This window comes from Jaculus jaculus, chromosome 7, assembly GCF_020740685.1.
Source record: "Jaculus jaculus isolate mJacJac1 chromosome 7, mJacJac1.mat.Y.cur, whole genome shotgun sequence".
NCBI lineage: Eukaryota > Metazoa > Chordata > Mammalia > Rodentia > Dipodidae > Jaculus > Jaculus jaculus.
Window position 1 is genome coordinate 117,903,978 of NC_059108.1, and position 19,209 is coordinate 117,923,186.

At 44.1% G+C, this 19,209-nt stretch overlaps 1 protein-coding gene across 2 annotated transcripts in view; it reads left to right on the forward strand.

Moving 5' to 3' along the window:
* The first annotated feature begins 2,055 nt into the window (after window positions 1–2,055).
* Window positions 2,056–19,209, forward strand: part of Rhoj (ras homolog family member J) — a 100,701-nt gene continuing 83,547 nt past the window's right edge. Inside the window, exons 1-2 of one of the 2 annotated variants that reach the window (XM_045153965.1) lie at window positions 2,061–2,209; window positions 2,307–2,619. In XM_045153965.1, the coding sequence (XP_045009900.1) occupies window positions 2,442–2,619 (178 nt within the window). In that variant the 5' untranslated portion in view covers window positions 2,061–2,209; window positions 2,307–2,441. Of the gene's footprint in view, window positions 2,620–19,209 lie in introns of both variants that reach the window. The other variant, XM_045153964.1, reaches the window with a different exon arrangement.

Here is a 19,209-nt window from a genome sequence, read left to right on the forward strand (position 1 = left end):
GGGTATAGCAAGCACCATAACCAGCTTGTTTGTTGGTTTGTTTTTGTTTTTGTTTTTGTTTGAGAGAGAAAGAAGCAGATACAAAGAGAGAGAGAGAAAGAGAATAGGCATGCCAGGGCCTCTAGCCAATGCTAAGAAACTCCAGATGCATGTGCCACCTTGTGTATCTGGCTTACGTTTGTACTAAGGAATCAAACCTGGGTCGTTAGGTTTCATAGGCAAGCGCCTTAACTTCTAAACCATTTCTCTAGCCCATAACTAGTTTAGATGTGGGCTCTGGGGATCTGAACTTATGTCCTCATTCTTGCATGCAAACACTTTACTGACTGGGTCATCTCCCCAGCCCATGGTATGTGTTCTATCAACCTAGATTACTGAATAGAGGTAGCAATGATATACACAGAACACATGATAAACAAACTGTAGCCTGCATTACTGATTGTCACTTACTAAACTGACATTTCTTCCACCTAGCCCTAGAAAAACTGCTTAAAGCAATTAGATAAAATAAAAGAGATTCTCTCCAGGTGTGGCAGCACACAATTTTAATCCCAACGCTTGGGAGGAAGTGGTAGGAGGATCGCCATGAGCTCAAAGCTTCCCTGAGACTACACAGTGAATTCCAGGTCAGCCTGGGCTAGAGTGAGAAAAAAAAAGAAAAGAAAAGAAAAGAAAAGAAAAGAAAGAAAAGAAAAGAAAAGAAAAGAAAAGAAAAGAAAAGAAAAGAAAAGAAAAGAAAAGAAAAGAAAAGAAAAGAAAAGAAAAGAAAAGAAAAGAAAAGAAAAGAAAGAGGGCTGGAGAGATGGCTTAGCGGTTAAGCGCTTGCCTGTGAAGCCTAAGGACCCCGGTTCGAGGCTCGGTTCCCCAGGTCCCACGTTAGCCAGATGCACAAGGGGGCGCACGCGTCTGGAGTTCGTTTGCAGAGGCTGGAAGCCCTGGCGTGCCCATTTTCTCTCTCTCTCCCTCTATCTGTCTTTCTCTCTGTGTCTGTTGCTCTCAAATAAATAAATAAATAAATGATATCATCATAATAATAAATTTTTAAAAGAAAAGAATAGAAAAAGAAAAAGAGAGATTCTCCATTTTGACCCAGTTGCTACAATCATTTGCACGGTCACATTTATTTCCCAAGAAATCCACTAATCAAGAACAGAACCTCAAAGGGGCTAATCAGCTGCTGAAGAGGGCCAGACTCACCCAGTAGGAGAGGACGCAAATGCAAAGAGGAAGCCTCCCAACAAAAACAGCACTGGAGAGCTTAAACAAAACAAAAAGCCACCCTATGCCAGCTCCTTTCCTAGGATGGGAAATGTAAACCAAGCACGTGTGTTTGTTTACTCTTAAGAAAAGGCAAATATCCCACATCTGGTTCATATATATATATATTTTTTTTTTTTTTTTCTCCTACTCCATAATCAGAGGGAATGTTTTGAGGGTACGTATCTGAGCATCATGCTCAAACGTGGACTCTCAGAAGCCTGGCCACACACGCGTGTTATACTTTTCACGTGTAAAAAGTGCCTCCCCTCCCCACCCCGTTGACACCATGTCACTCTGCAAGGCTTTTCTCCTTGAACGCAGAACAACCAATTGCTTCAGTTTCTCACGTCCGAGAAGGGAAAGCTGTCGGTTTTCAGTCCGCGGAGGGCTGAGCGGGCGAGTCACGGAGGGGTGACGTCATGCGCTAGTCCACAGTCTCCGCTCGACCCGGTCCCCTTCCCCGTTCCCGCTGCCCGCAGGGCTCCCTTGCAGCCTTTCCCGGGCTTCCTCCCCCGGCAGCCACGAGCCAGCCAGCAAGCCGGGCTAGCAGGGATGCAACAGGGAGAGGGACCGCTTGAGTGTGCCCTGGGACCCCTAGCGCGTCCCCAGCCCGTGTCCTGGCGAGGCTCCCCGGCAGCCCAGCCCCGCACACAGTGCTCCCATTGTTGCAGCCTTCCCCAGCCCGCTGAGCCTAATATGGAATGCTGCAGGAAACCCATGACTTCCTGACACTCGGCAAGCTGGAGGAAGCCAGCCGGGCGGGGGTTAAGGGCGGGCGGGGGTGGGGGGGGGGACTCCACTGAAAAGCCCTGCTTTGCTCCATGTCAGATGTCCAAAGATCTAGGCGCACCCCACTGTGTCTTCAGCCAGGCTGGAGAGATGAAGAGGGCACAGTGAGACCCTCACGAGCTGCAAGAGAGATCTGCAGACGCCCACGAAGCCCCTAGAGGTCAGTGGGAGATGAGTTGCCAGACTCCAAGAAAGGGAAAAGAGACGGGCCTCTTCTAAGTGATCCTTCCCAGGAGGGTGCCCCCTTTCTTTTCCAGGATGGTGAGCAACAGGCTTTCTACGGGTCTGGGACGTGCCTGGAAGATGCCAAGCGGCCAAAGGGAAAGAGCCTGAGCGCAGCCTGCGCGGGTCCCCGCGAGGCGGCGGCAGCAGCAGCAGCCGGAGCCGCCGAGATGAACTGCAAGGAGGGAAGTGACAGCGGCTGTGGCTGTCGGGGCGACGGCGACAAGAAGATGCTCAAGTGTGTAGTGGTCGGCGACGGTGCCGTGGGGAAGACCTGCTTGCTGATGAGCTACGCCAACGACGCCTTCCCTGAGGAGTACGTGCCCACTGTGTTTGACCACTACGCAGGTAAGAAAAAAGAAAGTGGGGACACAACTCTCCACCCAGAGGAGCCAGTACCCCAAGTTAGGAGGGGCTGGAATGTCCGAGCTGGGCATGGACCTGGCAGGCATCAGGTAACAGCCCAGGATATAGCCAAGAACTGGCCGAGCTGGAATTGTGGGGAGAATCCGCAGACCCATTTGTATTGTTACACTCATTCAACCCTAACCCCCCCCCCCCACACACACACACATTCCAACCCCACTGAAGGTAAAGGAATAAGTCTGGGGAAATACCCAGATGCCCTCTGGACAGTGGGGCCACAGATTTGACTCGTTTGACTAAAGTTTCACGAGCTTTTTTATTATGAACTTTTTGTTTTGTTTTTTGGGGGGTTTTGGTTTTTCGAGGTCCTGGAATTCACTATGTAGTCTCAGGGTGGTATTGAACTCTCGGAGATCCTCCTACCTCTGCCTCTCCAATGCTGGGATTAAAGGTGTGCCCCACCACGACAGGTTAATTCTGAACATTTTTAAATGTAGTGTAATTATACAGGTCTTTCCTATTCAAAAAAAAAAAAAAATCACCAGTAGACACATGATAGTGAAAGGTATTTTTCTTGCCACATTTTGTCTTTTCCTTCATATCATTCATAAAAGAGAATGTCAAAGATGAATAATTAAAACCCTCGTTTTTTGTTTTTTGGTTTTTTTTTCCCTATAGTACTTGGAGCTTAAATCCTATACTGTCATTTCCCTGGGGTTGTAGATGAGGGGAGAAGTACTCAAGGTTTCAATTATTGATTAGGACATCTTGGCCTTGGAGTAAAAGAAAAGTTTTTGATTGATATGTTTTAAAAAGTAAAACTACAAACACAAATAAAAATCATTTTAAGGTATGCTCTGAAAAGACAAAATTGAGGAACGATTATCTTGAAGCATGGCTGGTTCGGTGCTAGAATCGTGACTTCATCCTTTCAGCGGGCTTTCCGTGTCTCAGTGCTTGAAAGCATGAGGAAGACTGTATCAGCAGCCTCTCCTTTTCCCCATTTTCAACTCTATTTTTCTTCTAATGTCTAAAACAAGTCTCATTACATTTCTCATATGCAAATGCAACTCTTTAAGTTTATGGTAGCCTAAGTGTTAGAACTTTTTTTTTTTTTTTTTTGGACACTTCGATGGATCACCACAATGAGGTACCAGGGACTTGAGACTTAGTGAGAAGCAAATCTCTCTCCCTCCACCTTGCCTTTGGATGAGGACCAACACAGGAAGCAGCCCACAGGAAACCAGCATGAGTGTTTGCTTTGAGCTGCAGCCATTCAAAATCCTCCTTCTATAGGAAGTAGCTTCTCTTTTCCAAAGCTAAACAATCACTTACATTTTCCCTTCCTTCTACGTGTACACGGTTTGCGACAATATTATACAACACACAGAGAACCACAGTGGGAAAAAGTATACAGTTCCTAGCGAGTTTTTTTTGTTTTGTTTTGTTTTAGAAATTATAGGCAAATTTTAATGTCAGATCTCTTAGGCTTTTCTGAAAATATAGTCAGTAGGCTCAGGAAAGACCTTTTTAATGAGAACAGAATAGAGATAAGAAGAGTTTTATCTTGAGAAGAAAAACTAATTGCAAAATATATGGACATGCAACTTGGCAAATGTCTGGCTCTGGTCCTGAAAACACCACACCAGAAGTGACTTAACCTTTACTTCTTTCTACCAAGAAAGCAAAAATGGTAGTATCTTAGGACAAGAACTTTTAGATCCAACACGGAACTGAAAATCTACAAAAAGGAGAGGCTTCAAATGCTTGAGAAAATTATGTCTTGAAACCACCATAAATTGGGTGAACAGATAGCAGTGGTGCTGGGAGGATAAAAACATCTTTGGAAATAGAGCCAACCTGTTTTTTTAAAAGTTAGAAATCAGGCCTGGAGAGATGGCTTAGCAGTTAAGGAGTTTACCCACAAAGCCAAAGGACCCAGGTCCAGTTACCCAGTACCCACTTAAAGCCAGTTGCACAAGGTGGCACCTGCATCTGGAGATCGTTTGCAGTGGCTGGAGGCCCTGGAGTACTCATTCCCTCTCTGTATCTCTCTCCCCCTCTCTCTTTCTTTCTTTCTCTCAAATAAATAAGTAAAAAATAAAGAAGCAACCAACAAATAAATAAATAAAATTTTTTAAAGAGTAGAAATCAAAGGAAGAACCAAAACTAGGTTTTGCTAGGATCAACTATTTTTATATTTCAATTATATGCATGCTTAGTAGGTTTCAAGCATCACAACTTCTCACAGAAGTTTTATTACTTCAGTTTTGAAGAACTGGACTGTATTATTTTGGTTCACAAGAAATCATAGCCACTGTTTGCAGAGCCCTAGGCATTCCTAAACATGGTTACTTTGCTTGACTTTGTACTGCTTGAAGTATGTAATTACCTCACGTGCCTGCATTGGGGTTAAGGAGAAAGGATGACATGACCCTCATTCATGTGGGGGGTCATGACATGGTTATTTTTATCCAAACAACTCCTACTGCATCTACTACCTTGCACCTCATAAATGCTCTGACTGGACTTTAGTCTATAAACAAGCATAGGAGATCCACAATCAACTCCAGAACAGCCTAACATCCACTTCCTTTCTGAACCAACTCTAGAACAACCTAATGTCCACTCTCTCTCTGAACCAACTCTACAACAACCTAATATCCACTCTCTTTGAACCAATTCTAGAATGTTCTAACATCCACTCCCTTTCTAAACCAACTCTAGAACAACCTAATGTCCACTCTTTCTCTCTGAAGCCACTCTAGAACATCCTAACATCCACTCCCTCTCTGAAGCAACTCCAGAACACCGTAATGTCCACTCCCTCTCTGAACTAACTTTAAAACATCCTAACGTCCACTCCCTCTCTGAACCAACTCCAGAACTCCTAACGTCCATTCCCTATCTGAACCAACTCTAGAACATCCTAATGTCCACTCCCTATCTGGACCAACTCCAGAACATTCTAACATCCACTCCCTCTCTGAACCAACTCAAGAACTCCTAACGTCCACTCCCTCTCTGAACCAACTCCAGAACATCCTAACATCCACTCCCTATCTGGGTCAACTCTAGAATGTCCTAATGTCCACTCCCTCTCTGAATCAACTGTAGAACATACTAATGTCCACTCCCTCTCTGAACCAACTCTAGAACATACTAATGTCCACTCCCTCTCTGAATCAACTCCAGAACATCCTAATGTCCACTCCCTCTCTGAACCAAAAACCAACTCCAGAAGAATACCTAACATCTACTCCCTATCTGCATGTGTTCATTTCTCTGATCCTGCTGATACACTCTGCAATTTGTTTGGGTTTTCTTAATTTTGTTTATTTTTATTTATTTATTTGAGATCAACAGAGAAAGAGGCAGATAGAGTGAATGTACGTGTCAAGGTCTCCAACCACTACAAATAAACTCCAGATGCATGCACCACCTTGTGCATCTGGCTAATGTGGGACCTGGGGAATCGAGCCTCAAACCAGGGTCCTTAGGCTTCACAGACAAGCACTAACCACCAAGCCATCTCTCCAGCCCTGGTTTTTGAGTCTTTAGAAAAGTGAAGTTTACATCAAAGACAAACTACCTCTTGAAGATGGGTTGCTGAGTGTGCCATCCCGAGAAGTTTCCATGGAGTAGAAAGGTGACAGCATAGCATGCTGCTCAAGACACTGAGGATCACTGCTTGTTCAAGTCCCCTAACCTTTCTGACAAAGAGAAAAACAGGGCAGTAAAAATATTTGAATTACGTGTAAGAGCAAAATAAATTAATAAAATATGTACTGTCTCACATGTGAAATGTGTTAGATTTGAGACCAGCTGTTATTATTGAGACTAGGGTCTGCATAATTGTACGTAATGATGAAATGGAATTAAAATGTTATTAACTAATAAGAACTACACCATGAAAAAAATGGAATTCCAGGGCTGGAGGGATGGCTTAGCAGTTAAGGCATTTGCCTGCAAAGCCAAAGGACCTTGCTTTGAGTCCCCGAGACCCATGTAAGCCAGATGCACAAGGAGACACATGCATATGGAATTTGTTTGCAGTGGCTGGAGGCCCTAGTGTGCCCATTCTCTTGTTTCCTATTTCTGCCCCTCTCCCCCGCCCTCTTTCATAAATAAATGAAAATAAAGTAAAAAAAAAAAAAGTTGCTTTTAAAAAAATGAAATTCCAAGAATATGCTCAAGAAGGGTAGGGTGTGTTAGGGTGTAGTGGTGTCCTTATAAGGTAGCTTATATGTTGGTAATTAACAGCTATGACTGTGTAGAGTAATAGTGGGATTTCTTCAGAAGGGAAATATTAGTTTTATATAAGTAATAGCAGAACAAACAACAAACTAACAAAAAATAATTTTTTATTTTTTTATTTATTTATTTGAGAGCGGCAGACACAGAGAGAAAGACAGATAGAGGGGGAGAGAGAGAGAGAATGGGCACGCCAGGGCCTCCAGCCTCTGCAAACGAACTCCAGACGCGTGCGCCCCCTTGTGCATCTGGCTAACGTGGGACCTGGGGAACCGAGCCTCAAACCGGGGTCCTTAGGCTTCCCAGGCAAGCGCTTAACCACTAAGCCATCTCTCCAGCCCAAAAATAAATTTTTATTAAGCCCAATTTTATCCCCCTCATCCTAACTAACAGAATCCAGAAGTTTGCCAACTCCATGTAGCTTTCCTGGACTCTTTAAGGAGAGTCCCTTGATCTATCGCTAATCCATCTCTGTCTCTAAGGCACATCTTCCACTCTTATATTATGAGTTTCCTTATTCCCACCGCTCACTGTTGCATGAGTTCCTTAAAGGAAAGGGTCATGCCTTGCCACTTCTAACTCTGGGAGAAGCCTTTTCATGTGCAGGTACATGTGCATGTGTAAGAACACGCATGCCCCAGCACTTGGGTGAAGGTCAGAGGACATCTTTGAGGTGTCTGTGCTCTTTCTCTGAGACAGTCTCTTGCTCCTGAAAATGAATTGCCAGACCACAAATGAAGGTGAGACTAGCTGGCCCATGAGCTCCAGATTCTCCTTGATCTGTCTCCCATTGTTGTAGGTGCAGTGGGATCACAGATGTATATGCCACTTTGTGGAAGCTTGAACCAAGGCTGACAGTTTTTGCAAGCAAGCACGTTTAGCCACTAAGCTATCTTCCCAACCCCAAGCAGTCTTTTGATGGTTTTTATTTATTTATTTGAGAGAAAGAGAGAGAGGCAGATAGTGGGAGAAAGAATGAATGGGTTCACCAGAGCCTCCAGCTGCTGCAAACAAATTCCTGATGCATGTTCCACCATGTACATCTGGCTTACTTGGGTCATGGGGAATCAAGCCTGGGTCCTCTGGCTTTGCAGGCAATCACCTTAGCCACTAAGCCATCTCTCCAGCACTTGGTGGTTTTAAAAACATGTTCTTTATTTGCTTTCTGGAGTGCTACCTCCTCTCAATGCTAATGCACTCACCAGGAAATCTCTATCTCCTCCTCACTTTCCCTGTTTCCTCTCCCCTCTTCTCATCTTCTCCCAATGGCTGACTGGTGACACCTCAATGTTCAGACTTTGATCCTTTTCTCTAGTCAGTCTCAGGACCTGGTTGGTGGTATCTAATGCCATAGCTTAAAACATTTATGAGCTAATAATTTCTAAATTTATATTTCCCTCAAAAAAAAAAAAACAACAGAACACTCATGTACCCAGCTGCCCATTTGAATACTTAATGAACAGCTTGAACAACCCATACAATCCACCCTCTCCCATGTAAGATTATCATGGTTCTCTTCTACCCAGTGACTGAGAACAAACGCTGGTGTCAGCCATGACTGCTTTCTTCCTTTGACACCATCCTCTTCATTCAAAGCATTCATTACTACCCCTTGCTCCTGTAGGTCAGCTCAACATTCAAAGTGCAGGGCCTCCCCAACCTGGCCACTTGCCACCGGCCCCCTTGCCCGTGCAGCCGCCCAAGCCCACCACCCCCACACCTCATCACACTGCTCCAGTCACCTGCCAGCTCCCCACTGCCAATCCTACAGGCAGATGCCCACATAGCTAGCAGAGGAACCAATCTCAACTCCTCAATCCCTTCCTTTAACACTCCCACCCCTTCTTTTGCCCTGGTTAAAAAAAAAAAAAAAAAAAGGCCACTCCATGACTTCATCCCTGTTTTCTCTCCCACCTTATCTCCTAACACCATCACCTTCAGTATTTCTGATGCAGCCACAACAGCCATCTTGCTATTTTCCTCATACATGCTAAAGTTGTCCTAAAGACTTGTCATATGCTCTGACCCTGGCCTGACACTTCCCCCAAATTCACATTAACATCAACTGACTGCATTATTTAATATACTTGTGTGTGTCTGCATGGTCAAGCATACACACGCACACAGACACACACACACACACACATACACGCACATGTCACTCTGACATCTCATTCTGCTACACCTTTCTTCACCACTTGACACTACTTTTGTATACTTATTAGCTATCCTGAGCTTCTAAAAACAGGGTGAGGCATACGTTAGACTCTCAGTGGACAGTCATTGAGTAAATTGATTGGCTCATCATCTTGGTTCTTCCAGTATTTAAGTAGTTCCTGATCCATTACAACTTTGATGAGAGCTAAGGAGATGGCTCAAGTATGCGTACCTGGGTTTGGGTCTCCAGAACCCATGTAAAAGCAGACACTATAGTGGGGATCTGTAATCCCAGTGTGCCTATGTCAAAAAGGGAGGCAGAGATAGGAGAGGTTCCCAGGCACTTGCAGTCCAGCATTGGGAATGTAGCAGTGAAAAATGAGAGGCCCACCATCAAAGTTGTCCTCTGACCTCCACACATGCTCCACAGCATGCACGCACCACACTTACACATGAACGTGAACATGCACACACACATACAGAGGAAAGAACACTGATGACTAGGGCTGGAGGTGTAGCTCTGGAGTAAAATACTTGCTTCATAAGTACAGTGCCCCAAGTTTGATCTCAACCCCCGGGGGGGGGGGGGGTGGAGACAAAAAACAAAGTGAGGAGGGAAGAAAGGACGGAGGGAAAAAACTCTGAAGACTATATGAACATTTCTGTGGTCCAACAGATATCTCTTGGATAATAAACATATAAAAATACTTATTAAATGTAGTTTATCTTTTAGCTCACATTTTTTGCTCACATTTCAGAATAATTTTATCTCTACTATAGGAGTCATACAGTAATAATTGTCTTGACATAAGTGAACAAGGTGTTATCTATTCAACAGTGTCAGTAGTAGTGTATAAATGTCACTTGGTATCCTCCACTTGCATTGTACTAAAAAAAAAAAACCTAAGCTAAATTTGGAGTGGCCCACTCAAGCACTTACAGATCTTGTATAAAAACATGTTTAAGAATAACCCCCTTCGAGGGAGGGAATTACCATGGGATATATTTTATAATCATGGAAAATGTTAATAAAAATTAAAAAAAAAAGAATAACCCCTGGGCTGGAGAGATGGCTTAGCGGTTAAGCGCTTGCCTGTGAAGCCTAAGGACCCTGGTACGAGGCTCTATTCCCCAGGACCCACGTTAGCCAGATGCACAAGGGGGCGCATGTATCTGGAGTTCGTTTGCAGTGCCTGGAAGCCCTGGCGCGCCCATTCTCTCTCTCTGCCTTTCTCTCTGTGTCTGTCACTCTCAAATAAATAAATAAATGAACAACAACAAAAAAAAGAATAACCCCAAGTTCAACTGAGGCTGAAGAGTAAGGCAGAAGGGTAAAGGCAGAAAATGTGACTTGTGTTTGGAACAAGTGTGACTAAGAAAGGACCTCAGGCCCTTTTCCCTACTCCTTCCCATGGATGACTCAAAACCATTTGTCACTTACCTTGTTCAGAACAGTCACATCTGTCCTTCCATCCTATCTGCAGCCTTGTGTCTTCTAGGCAACCCCTCACTGATGGAATATGGTCATCCTTTTGTGCTTTGTCCGGCATATGACATGAGAATAAGACTTGCATATCCACTGAGTCAGTCTCCATGCATGGTTTTTTGTTTTTGTTTTTTTTTTTTTTTGCTTTTTTTTTTCGAGGTAGGGTCTCACTCTGGCCCAGGCTGACCTGTAATTCACTATGGAGTCTCAGGGTGGCCTTGAACTCACGGCGATCCTCCTACCTCTGCCTCCCGAGTGCTGGGATTAAAGGCGTGCGCCACCACGCCCGGCTCCATGCATGGTTTTATGTTGAGGTGCAGTGGGTGTGAACAAGCCAGCCCCAGCTGGTCCATGTTCATGCTGTCCCTCCAACTCACCACTTGAATCATTCTCTGCTTTGAAACGCATTTTGTCTAAGGATCTTTCTTCCAAAACCCCATCCCACCCAGGGATAACCCTGGTCAAAAGCCATTATTCAGTTGGTAATTTCACTTTAAGCAACGTTTGTAAACCCAGGCCGCCTGTGCAGGAAACTAACACAATTCATGGAAAAGAGGAAAATCCAGTTACTCCATCAGCTGAGTGAGATATAAAAGGAAGTTGCTTTCACAAAGAACTGAAAGTCAGTTCTAACTTTTTCTACCAAGTTGGATGGCAGTCAGCCCACGGTAGACTCAGTTGCAACCATCATAGGTAAAGCAGTAGGGAGGGGATTATGTCCAGTCTACCACTATAGGGAGACAATAAAATAATAAAGAGTAAATTAAATAAAGGTCTCAGGCCTATAAAGAGTTGTGACAGGGGCTGGAGATATAGCTCAGGTTAGAGTTCTTGCCTCACATTGGCAAAGCTCTAGGTTCAATCCGAGCACTACAAAAAACATTAAAAAAATAAAGAAAAATTGTGACACAGTTCTGCCCACCTAGGAAAATTTCTTCTATCTAAAAACACTTAAGGGTCTCTGAAGAGAGGATGGCTTTCACTCCTTGTAAGCCTTAAGAAAACCTAAAGCAAACTCTCATGAGACTATGAAATAAAGTACCAGATTCTTAACCTTTGATTAAAAAAATAATAATAAATCCCAGAAAATTGTGACAGGGACAAAAAATGGATAGTTAAATTGCTCCCACTGTTCCTCCTAATGTGATGAGATTAAAATAAATGCTCAAGCCAGGCATGGTGGCGCACACCTTTAATCCCAGCACTCAGGAGGCAGAGGTAGAAGGATCAACACGAGTTCAAGGCCACCCTGAGGCTACATAGTGAATTCCAGGTCAGCCTGAGCAAGAGTGAGACCCTACCTCAGAAAAAAATAAATAAAATAAATAAATAATCAAAGTCTTGTCAGTATCATAACTTGACACCATAACTCTTGGAGAGGTGGCTAAGATGCACTCTTCTGGGGTGTGGGCAAAATACAGAGACAGGAATCACACAGACACTGCCTCCCATCACCTACACGAAGATGCTTCTCCCTCTGAGGTATCTGGGGTGGAAATTGCACTCAGAAAGCCAAAAAAATACTGTCAAAGTAACAATCATTGAGAAAGAAAAGCATGAATCTGTGTCCATCCTAGCATAAGACACACCTGTTCCAAGGCTGGAGACTACATCTGCCATCATGATCCTCTGCATGCTTGCTTTAGCCAGACAGCAAGCAAGCCAGGCCCTGGAGGACAGGCTCCCTGTAAGCAGGCTTTATTTCTACACAGCCTGGCTTCCTTCACTGTACAACAGAGAAAATTCTTTATAAATTTGACCACCTAACTAGCCTTTCAAACCAGGCTTCAGGTAAATAGCCTCAGATAACTTTTGCAAAATCATCCATCACTCCCTCTTCTTCTGGGGTAAATAGAAAATTAGGCCACAGGCGGCTCAGGATTTGGATGCCCATGTTTCCAGATATGGCTACCCTGTTCTATGAAGCAGGTTGGAGGTAGACAGGTAATATAAAATTCTTTTGTTTTTGGCCTGTGTACCCGCATGTGCATGCATAACATGGTACATGTGTGGCGATCAGAGGACAACCTTGGTGCCCAACCTCCCCTTTCACTGTGTTTGAGACAGGGTCCCCTGTTTGCCACTGAGTACATCAGGCTAACTAAACTGTAAGCTGTTGAGGATTCTCCTGTCTCCACCTCCCTCCTCATTGTAGGCACACTGGGATTGCAGATGTCCACCACAGTGCTTGGGTTGGCAGCTTAGGTTTGGAGGACCCAAACTCTCATTGTCATGTTTACACATCAAGCACTTTCACTTACTGAGCCATCTCTCCAGTGCAAACATAAGGTTCTTAAGGAAGGACAGGCACAAACCCACAGCAGAAACTGGTTCACACATTAACCTTGAGCGTGGGCACGACTAGGATATGTGCTAAGATACTTTACGGTCCACAAACGAGACATCCATGATGCCTTCTAAGTTACTTAGCAGAAACAAAATACTTTTCTGGGATAATACAATGCAAACAGATCCCATCCTCCCAACTCGGAGCCACAGAGTGGTCTGGAACTATCCTTGAATAATCTGACATCTATCAACTCTCTGGATGCACCTGAGTTTCACAGAGCAAAAGGATGTAATTCACTTGGCATTTTCATCTCTGTTCACAATACAGCTATAGCATTCATTCTCAACCAGAGTGTCATATTATCATGGCCATGTGTGGTCCTACAGGCAGAGTGATGGTATTGCTAATAAAACTTGGGTCAGGAGCTGGAGAGATAGCTTAGCAGCTAAGGCGCTTGCCTGTGAAGCCTAAGGACCCAGGTTTGATTCTTCAGGTCCCATGTAAGCCAGATGCACATAGTGGCACAGGCATCTGGAGCTCTTTTGCAGTGGCTAGAGACCCTGGCATGCTCATTCTCTCTGTCTCTCCCCACCTCTTTCTCTAATGACTAATGAATAATAAAATAGGGCTTGAGAAATGGCTTAGTAGTTAAGGTGCTTGCCTGTGAAGCCTAAGGACCCATGTTTGACTCTTCAGATCCCACATAAGCCACACGCACAAAGGTGAAGCATGAGCAAGGTCACACCTGCCCACTAAGTGGCAAAAGTTCCTGGAGTTCAATTGCAGTGGCTGGGACATTGGAACATCAATTCTCTCTGCCTCTCTCTGTCTCTCTCACACTCTCTAAAATAAAAATAAATAAATAAATAAAATAATAAGAAGAAGAATTTTTTAAAAAAGAAAAACTAGGGTATGGTATGATGGCACAGGCTTTTAATCCCAGCACTCAGGAGGCAGAGGTAGGAAGATCACTGTGAGTGCTGGAGCTCAAGCTCAACCTGGCACTACAGAGTGAATCCAGATCAGCCTGTGCTACAGTGAAACCCTTCCTCAAAAATAATCATGACTAGAATGTCATGTAAATATATGCTTGCAACAGTAAGAACAATATACAGTCCTTGCTAAGATTCAGGTATATCTGAAGTATTTATACATTCATTGCCTCCCCACAATAGCCCGAGGAGATGCTATAATTTCTTCAGTTTTACTGACCATGAAATGAAAGCACAAAAAAGTGTTCATTTTCCCAAGGTTAAATTGTTTATAATGGAGAAAGGGGACGCCTTGGAATAGTAAGCAATATAAGCAGTGCACAGGATTATAGCTGATAGCATTAACCAATGCCACCGTAAGTTAGGGTACGATGAACAGGCACACGTGCTAGCTCACTGCAGGGGCTCCCCAATGCTGTTGTGCTCGCAGTCCAGCAGTCAAGTTAGTGCAGATTCTTTTCTCCAAAGGCTCACTTAAAGAATCAGGATGCTTCCATTTTGACACACTGTCACCCCCTAAAATCCCATAGCTCTCTCTATCAGCCAGCCCAATGGGAAACAACATGGGGAAACTAGACTGGGAAGTCTTACAAAGCCTCATTTTCAATCATTTTCCATAGGAGATATGTCACCTGCAGCACCTCACTCTAATGGGGAGGGCCTAAGAGAAAGTTCAATTCTGTGCCCAGACAGAAAACTGCTTTTCAAAACACGATCTCTCTCCCTCCCTCCCTCCCTCTCCCTCCCTCTCTCTCTCTCTCTTTCTCTCTCTCTCTCTCTCATTTCTTTCTCACTCTGTCTCATAAACAAAAAAAAAAATATTTTAATTAAAAATTTTAAAAGGGGGTCTGGAGAGATGGCTTAGAAGTTAATGCACTTGCCTTCAAAGCCTAAGGACCCAGGTTCAACTCTCCAGAACCCCATAAGACAGAGACGCGCAAGGTGGCATGTGTGTCTGGAGTGTGTTTGCAGTGGCTAAGACCCTGGTGTGCCAATTCTCTATCTATCTCTCTTATAAATAAATAAATAAAAAGTTAAAAAGTGATCAATCTCTTCCTGTACCTACCCAGCCACAAAATATCCTTGCATGCTTTTCACCACTTGAGAAACACACTCACCCTTTGCCCCAAGGCACCAGCCAGAGTGAGTGCTCTGTGCCACTGCTGCCATGCCAAAATCCACATCACTGGTTCCTGTAGAATCCTCTCCATGTCCTTCAGAGGTGGCTCCTCACAGCCAGTCTAGCAATGAGCCAGTTGTCTACCCTGTATGCACAGCTGTTTCTTACACGATGATGGAGCAGAAATGGAGTGACCAAAGGATTCACAATCCCCTTTCAGAAAGGGACAAATGGGGGCTGAAGGGATGGCTTAGCAGTTAAGGTGTTTGCCTGAAAAGCCAAAGGACCCAGGTTTGATTCCCCAGGACCCACGTTAGCCAGATGCACAAGGGGGTGCACGTGTCTGGAGATCGTTTGCAGTGGCTGGAAGCCCTGGCGCGCCCATTTTCTCTCTCTTTCTCTCTCCCTCCCTCCCTCTTTCTCGGTCAAATGAATAAATAAATAAAATATTTATAAATAAATAAGTAAAAGGGACAAATAGGATTAGGAGACAAGTAATAGAATCCTAATGGCAATTGTGAGGAAGCCCCTTTGGCAATAGGTGAGTGGGGGAGGGAACTGAGTCAATCTCAGTGCTGCTGTCTGGGAGAAATGCCTTTGTCCATTCCTCTCAACTCTCCTGTGTCTCTGTTCATGTCCTTACAGGACCCACATCCAAATTGGCTTTTGTGGAGTATGACTTTCTTGATTATGTAATTTCAGGGTACTCAATTGTCATTTTGTAATCATAAACTCATTTAATCCAAGCTTGGAATATTTTGAGAAAACAAAAAACTTCAAAAACTTACCAGTAATCACATCAAAATCAAAGGCTGCCCTTCTAGACCCATTTCTTACATATGTTTGATTTGTGTATCTTTCTGTTCTCCAAGGTATGCGGGCGCCCTGGGGACTCAAGAAGCTGCAGCAGGTTTATAGGGCTGCTTTGCTTGGGCTCAGATCTGTGGCTCAGAGCAGATCCTCCTGTTTAAGCCCAGCGCACATGGACTTTTGTTGCTCAAGATCTTTCTTCATTATATCTTCTAGTTGTGGAGTCTGGCGGTGGGGGGAATGAACTTTTTAACTTTATAAGGTCATGAACATCTGTTTCTTATCAGTGTTTATTTTAAAAACATACATATAAGTGCCTGCTTTTAAATAAAAACCAATTCAGGCCTTCCTTTCCTTATAATGTCTCACTAGACACGTAATATAACAGTTAAGATACACTAACATTCTGACTTATGCCAAATTTTTCTTTGCACTCCATACAAATGAAGTTTTTCATCCAAGTTTCACAGACAACAGTTGCATAAAATATTTAGGGGTTGGAGAGATAGCTGTGCAGTTAAAGGAAGCTTGTTTGCAAAGCCTGATGACCTGGGTTTGATTCCCCAATATCCACTTACAGCCAGGAACACAGAGTGGTGCATTGCATCTGGAATTTATTTGCAGAAGCAAAATGCATTCATTCTCTTCCTTTCTTTCTTTCTTACTTTCTTTCTTTCTTTTTCTTTCTCTTTCTCTCTCTCTCTCTCTCTCTCATAAATAAATATTTTAAAACTAAAATAACATGTTTTGCTATAGTGTCATATTGATCTTCAACTGCCCAACCTTTTCTATTGTCTCACCATCTGCCACCTACTAGCTAAGCCAACGGCACTTATTTTACATTCTTGTCATGATGGCACCACAGAAATTAGGTAATCTAAGATGCTACAACAAAGAAATCCACATGTATAAGATTTGGTCATTGGTCAAACTATTAAAATTCCCTTTCTTTAATCATATAAGAGTCCCAGGCAGTATTTAGGTTGCTGAAATTTGCTCTGGTCCATGTGGTCGTTCAAGAATTAAAGTGTTCCCTTCTTTGACTTGGCCAGCATTTAGGGCTTCATGGTGCCCTGTATCTACACAGTGGGAGAGGAAAGACGGTGGAAACGGGAGGGGCAGGGAATCACAGCGTGGGAATGATGTTTACAAACACACATGCGTATAAAATTTCTTCTCTTGGGACTTTCTGACATGTTGTATAAAACACAAAAAGTCTTTCACAGTCTCTTGGAAACAGCTAGAAAACTCCTGAGTGAGAAAACATGATGTTTATTCTCTCTCTCTCTCATTCTCTCTTTCTCTTTCTTTCCATATATGTATCTGCACCTAGAGAGACTCTGAAACCGCCCACATGGGACAGAACATGAGTAAGTCCTGGAGAAAGGCTCCTGCAAATTCAGAACCCAGGCCAATGGGAACTGAAAGAACTAGAGCCCTCAGTGGGAGCCGCACACCAGCAGCTGGGAGCAAAGCCTGGCGCTTGGGTCAGCGTAGAAAGCTGCAGAAGCATGGGGCCATTTCCCTCCAGCTGAACAAATGCCTTCGGAGGGCCACCAAGGGGAGCTGGTTCCTCCACTCCCATGGGAAGCAAATAGCAAGAGTCTTTAAACACAGGAAGACGCTGGGAGCCTGGGGTGGCTTGGGTACAGGTCTGTCTTGGAAAGGATTATAGTTTGTCCAATCCATCCAGCCCTGTGATTACGAAATGAGCAGTAAACATCTGTTTCTCCTCTGCACAACCTTCTGTTCTGCTTCATGCTTTGACCTTACGTTTGGGGGAAAGGAGAAAAATAACAAAAGTGGAAAAAACCTCCTGCAAAACAATTTTTCTTAGTCCAAAAAAAGGTGGGGGGCTCTACTTCAGCTAGGATGTGATTCCTAAATGAGGGAGCATCTAAATTCTGGGAGGGGCAGAACTGCCTTATCGGAACAGCCTGTGGACAAGCACTCCTGTCTTCCTCGGCAGCCTCTGGGGCTGTGGTCCTAGATTGAGTGATCAGGCTTCGTGCTGTGACCCTTCTGTCTGGGAGCGTGGGGTATGGCCCAAGCAAATTTTCCCTCATGGAAAAACTGGAAGGAAGAGTCACAGTTTGTTACTAAAAGTAACATTCAGGCTGGAGAGATGGCTCAGCAGTTAAGGTATTTGCCTATAAACCCTAATGACCTGAATTCAATTCCCCAGCACCCACATAAAGCCAGATGCACTAAGTGGTGCATGCATCTGGAATTCATTTGCAGCAGCTGGAGGCCCTAGTGTGCTCATTCTCTATTCTCTCTCTCCCTCTCTCTCTCTCTCTCTCCCTCTCTCTCTCTCTCTCTCTCTCTCTCTCTCTCTCTTCCTCTTCATTTAAAAAAAAACTAAGCCAGGCTTGGTGGCACACACCTTTAATCCCAGCACTCAGGAGGCAGAGTTAGGAGATCACCGTGAGTTTGAGGCCACCCTGATACTACATAGTGAATTCCAGGTCAGCCTGGGCCAGAGTGAGACCCTACGTCAAAAAAACAAAAAATAAATAAGTAAGTAAGAATTAAAGCTAAAAATAAAGTGATAATTCACTAATGCTAAGTAACCGAGTACTTCCTGTGTGTCACGCCCCACGTTACCTCAGCTATGCTATGAGTGTGTCCCACGGTGTCTAGGATTGAGGTGTCCCTGTTTCAGGGGTAAGGAAGTGAAGCTCACAGCTACTAATCAGTATCACGTGGCTGGGAAGGGGCAGAATTCAGATTCCGATCTATCGAGTCCAGTGTTACCTCCTTACTAAGACTGCACCACCCAAATGGCGCATTTACACATGAGTTTTCACACCCCGTTGCAGTGAGGAATTACCCATGGCTATTATCTCACTAAACACTAGACCTGCGGAAGGTTCTTTCTGCCTTGTCTTTTTCTCTATTCTCAAAGTATAGAAAGAAAGCTCCAAAAAAATAGCCACCTAGACATGTTTGTTGAGTAACTGAATGAGTGACTGAGTGAATGAATAAATGACATCCAAGAGGCACACCCTCAGCCACCATATATCGCTGAACTTAGCAACGTATATGAACAATCAGGATAAATTTTCTAGGTTGAAATTATATACAGTCAAAGATGGTGGTGGTGGTGTGTCTGTGTGTGTGTCTGTGTGTGTGTGTGCTAAGGGGATATATCCCATGCATCATGAACAAATACTTAAAAAGAATGGCCTTGTGGGGCTGCGGAGATGGCTTAGTGGGTAAAGCACTTGCTGCACAAGCATGAAGACCTGAGTCCTGAGTTCAGATCCCCAGGACATGATAGTGTGTGTCTGTCATCCCAGCATTCCTATTGGGAGATAGGAGGTAGAGACTGGAAAATTTCCAGAAGCTTTCAGGCCAGCTACCCTGCGTACATAGTGGCAAGCAAGGATCCCTGCCTCAAACATCGCAGGCAGCAAGGACCTTATTGCCTTCTGACCTCCACACATGAGCTGTGGCACGC